The sequence below is a fragment of the Oryza brachyantha genome, chromosome 5, assembly GCF_000231095.2.
Source record: "Oryza brachyantha chromosome 5, ObraRS2, whole genome shotgun sequence".
NCBI classification, from domain to species: domain Eukaryota; kingdom Viridiplantae; phylum Streptophyta; class Magnoliopsida; order Poales; family Poaceae; genus Oryza; species Oryza brachyantha.
Window position 1 is genome coordinate 13,185,303 of NC_023167.2, and position 11,878 is coordinate 13,197,180.

Sequence of the window (11,878 nt, forward strand, 5' to 3'; positions counted from 1 at the left end):
ATATATTCACAAAAGAAACAAAATTATGATACTATGATAACGTGTCTATCATGAAGAAACTATATAGGTAGTAAAATGCTTAAAATTTGATTTGACCAATGATGTACTAAAACAAACTTTTAATTTCTATATTTATCTAGAAAGCAAAAATATTTTACATCGTCAATCTCTTCCATAAGGCACACAGGCCTTAGCCAACAAGTCTTAATTTCCAACATATGATAGAAATTAGCTATATTGATCGGTAGGGTATCACTTGGGGTAAATCCAAACCCTACAATTATGGCACTGTTGTTACACAAATGGTATGAATACATACGCATGTGTGTTACCAAGGAAAGCGGGTGCCACACCAAACAGTAGATTCAGACCTATACGTCTGTATTGTTCGATTGGGCCGAGATACGTCAACTTGTTTAAGGTTGCTACTCTTTCCATTTTCTTTAATATAGTTGACTTTTGGGTTTTGATCATTCATTTTATTACTAAAGATATTTTAGCATGACTTATAATTTTACATATTTAAATAAATGTTTTAAATAAGACAAACGGTCGAACATCTAAAAGTTAAGATTGTCAGACGATAATGTATTTCTTTTATGATTGATGTGTGAAGCTAAGGTAAGAAAAATTATTTTAAATATACCTACAAACGAGTTAATTTACGTGTATCTCGGCTAATTAAAACTTACCTGACTTAAAAGAACAGGTATGGCACGATGTCACGATGAGACAACTAATTGTGACCGCTGACCAAACACCCAGGTTAATTTGAGCTCTCTGCTAATATTCCTTACCAATATGCCCCGTTGTTTTTTGTTTTGTTGGTGGATTTTGTGTTTTCGCTGGCACGTTTTTTAAGTTTGTATTTTGTAAATAAAGTTCTTTATACAAGTTTATCTCTAATTTTTCTAAAGTAAAATTTTTTACTTCATAGTATTTAGTTTAGTTGTTTCCATTGTCTATATCTCAAATAGTTATCCAAAAATAGATAAGAAAAACATCTAAAGATCTCACTAGGAACTGAAAATAACTCCCGTGGAATTAACACACTTGCTAGTGTATTAATTATATGTGGGTCCCTAATTATGCAATTCACATTTACTGATCGCATGATATATGCACAGTAAAAGTGGACTAGGTCTATACAATTTTGTTCCTTCTCCCTAGCTATTTACAGCATTGTGAGTGGCCTCACTTAACTTACGGTTATAACGGCGTACTATATCAAAACTGCAACAGTGAACTGAGAGTAGCTCACTTAGTTTCCTCATAGTGGTCACCTACCCATGCAAATTTAAGTCATATTAAATACACATATTCATAGCTAATTATTCTTTAAATAATATATATGTGTGTATATACGACTTATTTGTTTCCATAGATACGTCTATTGTAACTTCGTTAATTTTAAGATATACCAGCCCTAGTTTCTTGGAGGTGCTTATATAGACAAAATTTATGTGCATGTAGAAGCACAGGGGAAGCATGAGCATGCATATAAACGCAAATCACTTCAGCTATGTTTTTTTTAAAAAAAATATGGACAATAAACGACAGTGAGATCCACACAAGTACTCCTTTTGTCCACAGTATTCATAATCACACTGATGGTTATGGACTATGCATGGACAAAGCTGAGAAGCAGTTAACAGTGAGATACCACACATATATAGGCCATGTTTAGTTTTCAATTTTTTTCTTCAAAAACATCACATCGAATCTTTAGACATCTAAATAAAATACTAAACATACATGAACATTAAAACTAATTACACAATCATGGGAAAAATCATAAGACGAATCTTTTGAGCCTAATTAAGATGTGATTAGCCATAAGTGTTACAGTAACCAACATATGCTAATCACGGATTAATTAGACTCAAAAGATTCGTCTCGCGGTTTTCAGGCGAAATCTAAAATTTATTTTATAATTAGACTACGTTTAATACTTCAAATATGTGTTAAAAACTTGATGTAATGTTTTTGCAAAAAAATTTTACAAACTAAACAGGCCCATAGTGGGCATTGTTAGCTGGTAGCAAGGCCGGTAGAGAGACAAGAAGGATAGGGATAGGATATTGTAGCTAGGTGCTTTCGTTTGGTATGCGACCATGAATGCAGCGAGGACGTATAGCTAGCATTGAATATATGTCCTGCACAACGAACGGCATTTTTGGGAGAGTCCTGCTCACCTGCCTTCATTCAAGGCTGTGCCTCTTGCTCATGTTCTGTCGTCTGTCACCCTCTGCAAAATGCCTTCTGCCTCCTCAAAAGTAAAAATATACATGAACTACTAATATATGACTATCTTGAAGGGATACTAGAGAAGAGCTGGGCTGCGTTCATTTACTGGATTATTCAGTTCCCAATTTATTCTCACTTTTCAGGACGATAGTTTTCCTAAACTGTTTAATTGTGTATATTTTATGAAAAGTTTCTAGACAGAAGTTTATCATCTTATCTTTATAGAGTAGATTTTAAACTTTGTAGTAGTTAATTTGTTCATTTATATTATTAGATAGCTAAAAAATAAAATAATCTTTTATCAAGATGTGTTCAAACTAGTGATACTCCTAGCTAGCCGTGTTGTGCATGCATGGACAATATATATGTATATGATCACTACTCTTACCGTTCTATATTATAAACTATTTGTCGCTACTTAGATTCATTTAGGATTAATCAGTTTATATGTTTTGCATAATGTTCAGATTCACTAGTTAGAATCTATATGAATTAGATAAAAAGCCTTATAATATAGAATGAGAATAATAATCTTATAATATAAAATAATGAGGATAATAGTTAAGTACCTGTGCAGCCACCGTGCTACCTACTATATATTTAGCACTGAAACTTGTATAAATATATTTTCTAAATACATTTACACTACTATATATAGAGATAGACAATGATATTGGCTTCCATCGTTTCACAATTGTAATTTAAATTTGAATTTAAATTTAGACTTAATTTTATGTGTTTATCTTGCTATAATTTACAGCTTTTGCTTTTAAGTTGTGATGGACACATATATAAAAGTTTACCTACAATTTTTTTGTTTTTGCAAAAACACGACGGAAGTCATTGTTTCTATACAAGTACTGCCTCTGTCCTCCAAAACAAGTGATTTTGATAATGTATAGTCAAATTCTCTTATTACGGGGCGGATATAGTAAGAGCTGTGTTTCTATATAAGAGCTGTGATTTGTAAGATTTCCCCATATATATTGCTAGGAGCGGTACTACTACCAAATCTACAATTCTACACTGACATGTCTAGTATTAAGAGAAAATCGATCTACAGTAATCAGCTAGCTGTGCATGCATGACACATACTACAGCACAGCTAGCAAGCTACCTCATGTCACTTGCCCTAGGCTCTTGCAGGCAAACGAGAGGCTGGCCCTGATGCTATCACTCAGCAGCTGCTACTGCAGTGCCCCAGCCGTGCGTTCATTTCACTCTGTATGAGGCATGCATGCACACATAGCTCTCTGGTACAAGCAAAGTGCATGCTGTTCAGGGTGGGGTAAGATCGATATAAATAATGGGAGTACATGCTTAGAGCAAGGCTAATAATATAGCTAACTTGTTCGCTATAATAATCCATGTAGTCTCTCTTAGCTAACTCATATATTAGTTAGTTGTTTATAATTAATGTATAGTACACGTGTCTCTCTCACATAATTTTTTAGTTCTTATGCTAGAGATGACTATATGTTTATAGCCCGCTTCTCTTCTCTCCTTCTCTCTTCTCTATCTCAGCATTTAGTTAGCCTATAGTCTGCTATTAGCAGGAGTGTGCAGGAAGCATTACATGTGTGTGCAGTGTAGTGCTTGTTTAGCTCTGCTTCTAGATCGACCTTTTCTTCTTCTGCAGAAAGTCAATAGCCATGCATATACAGTACTCACTTCTCAGGATTTATATTTTATCTCGATGGAAGCATCCTGCGTATACTGTAGCTATCTGCATATATATAATACTACAATTGATCGTGTGACTAATGAGCATGTACCTTTTTTTTAACTCCATTGTTTACAAAAATATAGCTACTCAGTATATGACTGGCCATCTAATCTGGGCATGTCTCTGCTTAGATTCATAGAATATATTCAATCGCGTGCTATGTAGCTATTATTTGGGGGCGAAATAAGTAACTAACTTTTTTCCCCACAAGCTAGAGACAACTTCTCTAGTCCTCCCGCTTTCTAACTATAAAAACGAACACATCATCTATAGTCCATTTAATACTATACTTCGTCTAAAAAAGATTCTCATAATCCTAAGAGGCTAAGAAACATTTAGGGTGAGCTTGAATGAAAGAGAAGGTGATGATGATCGTGCAAAATGACACATCTCATTAGTGAATGAATGATGAAGTATTAGTTATTGGAAACTCGAAAAATGACTGAAATGATTATTTTTTTAAAAAAACTTTAGATAGAATTTTTTTTAAAAAAATCATTTAGTAGTTTATGAAACAAATGGGGTTTTTCACCCTATCACTCTGTGTCGGCTGCACCCTATGTAGATACTCTCCCCAGTTTAATAATACTTGTCGTTTTGGATAATGCTACGGTCTCTAAAAATTCATTTTTGACTATGACTTTCTATTATAACATATATATATATATATATATATAATAAACACATTTTTTACTTTTATAAAATTAATTTTAAGGCTTATTTATACATATGTCTTGTAAGTAAATATTTTTTAAAGTTATTAATTATCAAAATTTTAAAAGTTTGACTTTAAGCTTGTTCAAAATGACCAGAATTATCAAATCGGAGGGAGGAAAAAAATAAAAAATTACCCCTCATTAATATGAAGCAAGTATTTGTGAGTAGGTATAGAAGGGTTATAAAAGATATAAATATCCTTGATTTGTGAGCTAAGAATAGACAAGAAGGTAGAACTTAGTTTTTTTTTTTGATAAATTTTGAATCCTAGAATTTGAATATTTTTGGGTGGAGGGAGTACATGGCTCATCCCTTTTCTATTGCAAAGTTTGTTGGATCTCGTGTTATAGCAAAAGTCTGATGTGGCAACTCTTAATCTCTTATAGCATGCTTATTTACACTCGTTCTTAACAAAATTAATGAGTTTCACGTCCCTTCTCAAATATAAGTAATTTTTTTATGCACCTAGACGAGCTATTACTTTAACTTAACAAAATTAATGAATTAGTACCTCCCTCCCGAAATACAAGCATTCTTAGGGGAATAATAAACGTGCATATGGATCCAAATTAACCTATATCTATTTGTGTTTTATTCATTACATAATAAAAGGAAGTACCATGCATGGACGTACTTGAGGTTTAGAAAAGGTTTTACTTAACTGTCCTTTAATATTATTCATGGTATACATACATATATAATTATATTTGTGAAATTATTGATGGTTAAACTTTAATAATTTTACTTAATCGGAGTGAGTAGCATATAAAAATTAAGTTAGGGACTATGCTTGCAAACGGTCTAAATTCACACTCAAATGTAGCAAGCCACAAACTAATTAAGGATAGTACATATGCATGGTTCGTCTCTGTCAATGGAGGAAAAAAAAGAGATAAACATGAACAAATTTAAACAAGCAGTATTGCTAACAACACATTTTCTTCTGCATGTAAAGTGGTGGTAAGTGGTAAACATAAGCCCTCCTAGCTAAGGGTCTTTAGGATATTAATAATTCACCAATTTAGTCTTCAGCTCTTGGTTATTTGCCCTCAATTCATTTACCTGGGTTATAAGTGTCAGAAAGTTACAATATTAATAGGGTGTCAGAAAAATGGATCAAAATAATTAATCGCTAGCTAATTAAAATGTTTCTCCTGAATTATTTGGAGAATATTATATATACTGAAACTTTATATGCCTCTATACATATGTATTCATGAAGAATAAATCACTAGAACTAAATATTACACTTTTGGCAAAATGTATAGAAGCATGAATATATATATATATATATATATATATATATATATATATATATATATATATATATATATATATATATATATATATATATATATAAAATACTGAGAGCTATATAGTCTTTACTCCCGCATGCATGGATATTTTAATGTTTAGGACATAAACTTATAAGATTTTATAAACTTATTATAATATAAACATAATGGTCATAACTATATATAAGATTTTGACTGAATAAAATTATCATAAACATCAAATATTTAAGACTAGAGGAATAATTATGTCACTAGTACTATGTTTGGACAATATTCCCTCTAATTTGATAATTCTTATTATTTTAAACAACAATATGGTCATTTTAAATATACATTTAACTGTGATTTTCTATTAATATATATAATAAATAAATGTTTGATTTTATGAAAGTACTCTTTATAACTCATATACACTCATTGTCCTAGTGTTTTTTAACTAAATATTTAAAAATTGTTAATTGTTAAACTTCTAAAGTTTGATCATATTCTTATCCAAAAGGATAAAAATTATGGAACTGGACAATGTTTTAAGCGTTTAATTGATGTTCCACACTACACGAGGGTATCATATCTATAAAAAAAAGGTGGCCAACCGGCCGGCCATGACCAGCCGTACGTTGGCTCATAGGTAAGTAGCGTACATATCAAAATGTAGTACTATTTTCTATCAATTCCACGTACAGTGCAGCTCTGCAGCAAACAGTTTTTTTTCTTTCTTGAAACAAATGTTATGAAGAAGAGACGGCTACGGCGCTGTTTGAATCCAGTGACAGTCACTTATTAATTAGGAGTATTAAATTTAGATTGATAACAAAACTAATTATATAAATAAAGACTATTTTATTAGACAAATTGTTTAAGCCTAATTAATCCACGATTAGTAAATGTTTACTGTAGCATCACATTCGCTAATTATGGACTAATTAGGCTTAATAGATTTGTCTCATGAAATAGTCCAGAATATAAAGTGGATTTTACTAATAGACTATATTTAATATTTCTAATTAGTGTCTAAACATTCGAACATTCATGTGACAAGTACTTTTAAAAAAAAAGTTGATAGTATCCAAACACCCCCTACGTATATCTATACATTTTCTGTAACATACATATATAGACATCAACTGTACGTACGTGCACTGTGTGGCATGAAATGCCGAGTAAGCATATCAGAATTCCGTAGTAATTAATTTAGTTTGTCCACCGCGCAGAGTACTATTAGAATACGCTCTTACACATTCATTGTTCCAAATTAAAATTCACTTTGTAGTGACCTGTTCTAAAATCATGCAAACAGTGTACTGTTTATACGTAATGACTAATGACACTAGCCACCAATTAAAATATATGTAGTCATGCCAAGGCTCACCACTCTTATTTTTCACTTCTGCCTATGTTTATAAACTAAATTTTAAATTTTTAATCTTACATTTACTGTTAATTTTAGAGTTTTCTCATCGTATTTTATTTTTCTTCATTTGATTTTTAGATCATAAAAACACATAGATAAAAATTTTATTTATAAATTATTTTTCGTTTGCTACACGTGCTGAGGCATGTACGGTGACCGTCTTTTTATTGAAAAATGACTGGTTTTGATATTGTACCAAAAGTGAACCTGGATACTAATTCAAAGATATGTAGATGGGGGATATACACACACACCCTTTTTATGTATATCCTACCTAGGGCATCCAAACGGTATGCCAATGTTTTTCTCTCCTCCACTGTAGGGAATTAATAGTAGTATCTATGAAGGCAAGCATGCATGCATCACATAGTTTAGCAATCTAGCTAGCTAAATTTCACATAGCTAACTTGATTAGCATTTCATTTCATTAATTAACAAAAGTTCACAAATATGAATGAAAAGTAAAATATCCGCGGATACATAATATATCTACATGGAAAGGTATTTTATTACTCTGTTAGGATATCCACTCCTTTCTTGCAAAGTCACCTAAATAGTCATTATTTTTTAAAAAAATTGATAAGATAAATTAATATAAGATATATCACTCCACACAAGTTTAAATTCGACTTCTGCTAGTTTTATTTTAAATTGTTTTTGTTACGACTTGTACATGTCGAATTTGAACTTGCATGTTTGTAGAGATAGTATGTTAATCTATCTTATCCTTTCTTTAAAAAGTTCTAAATAATTATTTATATGACATGTAAATAATTTGTGGATATCCAACTAAATGATGAAAACCCATCTCCATATCTACATGCATAGTAAGAGAGGTATTGAGGTACAGAGAAAAAATCTAGTATGCATATAATCACAGAATTAAGAAAACCTAATGCGCGCATTCTTTGGGTGCAAATTAAGCCGAATTAATAGAAACAAACCTGCCCACGGATCGAAGTTGAACAGGCCGCGGCGCTACTGCGCGGCGGTGGGCCGCTCGCCTCTGCCGGCGGCGGTGCCGGGCTTCAGGAACGTACCGCCGCCGAGCGGCCCGAGGCCGGACATCGGCCCGCCGGCGTTCATGGCGGACGAGTACCCGAACTCGTAGCCGCCGCCGCTCCCGTTCACGCCGAGCCTCGCCACCGCGCTCTCCCCGCCGTCGTAGGTCCTTGTCAGCATCGTCTGCACGGTGGCGAACTGGTCGTGCACGAACCCACCACCGGCCGCCGCCCCGCCGATCGCCGCCGCTGCGGTGTGGCCGACGTTGATGAAGTTCTGCGTGCAGTTCGGCACCGTGCTGCCGATGAAGTCCGCCATCGCCGGCGGCCCGTTCGACGACGAGACCACCGCCGCCGCCGCCGCCGCCTGGTGTCGCCGGTGCACAGATAGTGTACAGCATCAGCCGAGGCACATATATGCTATATATATAGCAGCAGCTAGCAAAGTAGTCGATCCTATGAGATGTAATTAACCTGGTATTTGGAGAGCTCGTAGCGGGCGCGAGTGAGGTCTTGCTGGAGCTGGCGGAGCTGGTGCTGGAGGACGGAGATAACGCCGACGCAGCCGTAGACGGGGTCGCGGAGGCGCATGTCGGCCTCGTAGGCGAGCGAGTTGACGGCGTCCTCCCGCTGGTAGGGGCTCAGCTCGTTGAGCAGCTTGGTGACGTTGCTGGCGCCGAACACGCGGTGCACGTGGACGAACTTCTGCGGGTTGTCCGGCGGGAAGTAGGGCGCGAACACGCAGTCCGGCTGGCACTTGCGCCGCAGGAACTTGCACGCCGCGCACGGCGACCCCGTGCCGCCGCCGCCGCCGCCCGCCGCGCCTCCCGTGCTTCCGGAGCTCCCTCCCACCGCCGACGACGACGACACCGTGATCACGGAGCCCGACGACAGCGGCACCGACGACGCCGACGACGAGGCCATCGATCGATCCGACTTCCTACGCGAGATCCGAAATCCCAAAAGCAAAGAGACGGTCGGTGAGGGTTTTGCATTTATGGCAAATTTAGTGTATACAAGAAATCCACGAAAACTACAAGGAAATGAATCGTAAATTTTCTTCCTGCTAAATCTGAACAACTACTCGTAGCTAGCAATCTGCATATGCACAGTCGTAAAATACATATTCTAATCGATCTGTGGCACCCCCTCTCTCTACAAAAATAAGGAAGCAAATCTCCTTCAAAAGGGACACGAGAAAAAAAAAAGAAAAGTTGTGGTTCGTTTGATTTGTTCCAACTATCGCAGATGATATTTATTCCCTTTTCCTGTCTGCAAAACTTCTCAAGAGAGACATGTCAGTGAGGCTGCGTACATGTGTGCTACATACATGAACAGTAGTGGAGTACAAAAAAATATTTTTTCTTGGACTACAAAAACGAAGAAGCTATCGCGTCATGATATACAAAATTAAACAGCACGGATCGATCGAGAGGATGAGAAAGAAAAGGCAGCAAGAACACGGGGCGAAATTAAATCAAATCAAATAAAAAGAAAAGAAAAGAGATCGAAGAGCCGGCCCATTGGATCCGACGCATGCAGCTAGCGAGGTGGTATACAGTACGGCGAGGAGGCCAAGGTACAGACGCACCCTTTCCGTGGGACGAGACGAAGCTTTCGGCTGCCCTCTTCGTGCCGCTGCCTCCGCCTTCTTCCTCCTCTCTCTCTGCTGCGTCGGCGAGCCTCTTCCTCGCTCCTTGGCCTCTGCTGCTGCTGCTGCTCTTCCCTCTCTCCCTCTCTCTCTCTCTCTCGATCGTTTGTTTCTTTTGCTGTAGCTAGCTAGCTACTAGTACCTAATTGGTTCTGGTTGGATGGTTGTTTTAGAGAGAGAGAAGAGAGAGAATGGAGTATGAAAGTGACGACCAAAAAGATGGTGAGGTGTGTGGTATATGTTGAGAGGGATGGGGCGAGAATTTGGGGATGGAGTGTCGAAAACAAATCATTATCGGCCTTCATTATTAGATGGCGCACGGATCATAATTGAGGAAACAATGGAGGGATGGATTCAGGGTTTGGTGTTCCAAGGATCATACGCGTTGATTTTTGTGATCTTTTGTTTAATCATTTTGGTCTAACTACGAGCTGACGAGAAGGTATTTTCATCTCACTTTTGCTATTTATCATACGTTTGATTTTTTATTCTTTTGTCAAACATGCGCTCAGTGCTGGGGAGGGCGTTTATGAGATTTTTGACTTGCATACATGCCTTCAGATTATCATCTAATGGCAGTGACATGATTTGATTGATGAAATTAAAATTTTCAAACATTTGATCACCAGACGGTCCCTTTTTGTTTTGTAAAGTTGGCACGCTTGAAAATATAAGCATATGTAGATTAATTTATTCTATAAATAAATCATGACATTGAATATGTAAAGTAATAGAACCATCTCATATGGATATGATCTAGACATATAAACAAAAGCACTGCATATGAATAGATCGACCATAAGTAACATGATAACAATGTACCGACTGTTTAAAAGCAGGTTCTGAACCGGAGCGTTTACATGAACTTTGTGCAAACCGAAGCGTTTACATGAACTTTGTGCAGTAGCATACGTTAAGAGCAAGTTCAATAGTATAGCCAACTACTAGCTTCATTCGTCTATAGCCAATCTAATAACCAATTTATACAATAGTTACAAAAAAACATATACTACCATGTCCTATCTGTCATACACACAATGTGTCTTAGAGTTCGTATTGCAGCTGGCTACAAATCTATAGCCCACTGCTCTTTTCTCTCCTCTCTTATCTCCTTAAAATATGTTTATAGCTAGCTTATAGCCTACTATTGTACCTGCTCTAATGATGTTAACCCGCAGCTCAAGAAGGAAGACATGTCGTAGTGGACAAACAGGGAGCGGTCGCCAGGGTTAACCTTACCATGGAAAGCTCCAAAGTCGCCGCCCGGCGGAGCATGATAATCGTGGTTTTGGGTGGTTTCTCACCCCGATAATCATGGTTATTGCGATAATTGTGTCGGTGAAACCATCGGTTTCGTGAACGTTGGCAGTCGTGCATAGCGCTTCACAAAAAACATTATTTATCTTCTCCTGGTGCATGATGTCGATGGCGATGGTTCCGGAGACCTACTCTCTGGATATGGTGATGCACGCCAGTCAGCGTGACGGAGTAGACGAGTGCGATGACATGGTACATAGAAGGTGGCAAAAACCTAGTTGTTTTCGCATGTGTTGCGTGGAGATGAAGACTCAGTGTTTATAGAGAGATCGGGATGTGTGTGTTTCTCTACAACTCATAACCAAATTAGATAAGTCATGTAACCACTAGAACCAAATAAACTCTATTTAAATCAATAAGATTTTGAACAAAACAAAACTGCAAAAAGAAGTCGTGTCTGCGTAAGCATGAGGAGCCCATTTTAGTGGACTATTGACATACATGTCGCGTCCACACGCCACCCTTGTCCGGTAAGGCGAGCAAGCATGCGTGTGTGGTTCTCTAGTTCTTTCT

General features: G+C 36.8%; 1 protein-coding gene across 1 annotated transcript; it reads right to left on the reverse strand.

Moving 5' to 3' along the window:
• Positions 1-5,475: 5,475 nt before the first annotated feature.
• Positions 5,476-10,247, reverse strand: LOC102718930 (LOB domain-containing protein 6-like). Its single transcript, XM_040524319.1, has 4 exons — positions 9,989-10,247; positions 8,872-9,337; positions 8,341-8,764; positions 5,476-5,752 (listed from the first exon to the last, which is right to left on the reverse strand). The coding sequence occupies exons 2-3, from the start codon at positions 9,319-9,321 to the stop codon at positions 8,375-8,377; spliced, it is 840 nt and encodes a 279-aa protein (XP_040380253.1). The 5' UTR covers positions 9,322-9,337; positions 9,989-10,247; the 3' UTR covers positions 5,476-5,752; positions 8,341-8,374.
• Between the last annotated feature and the right edge of the window lie 1,631 nt (positions 10,248-11,878).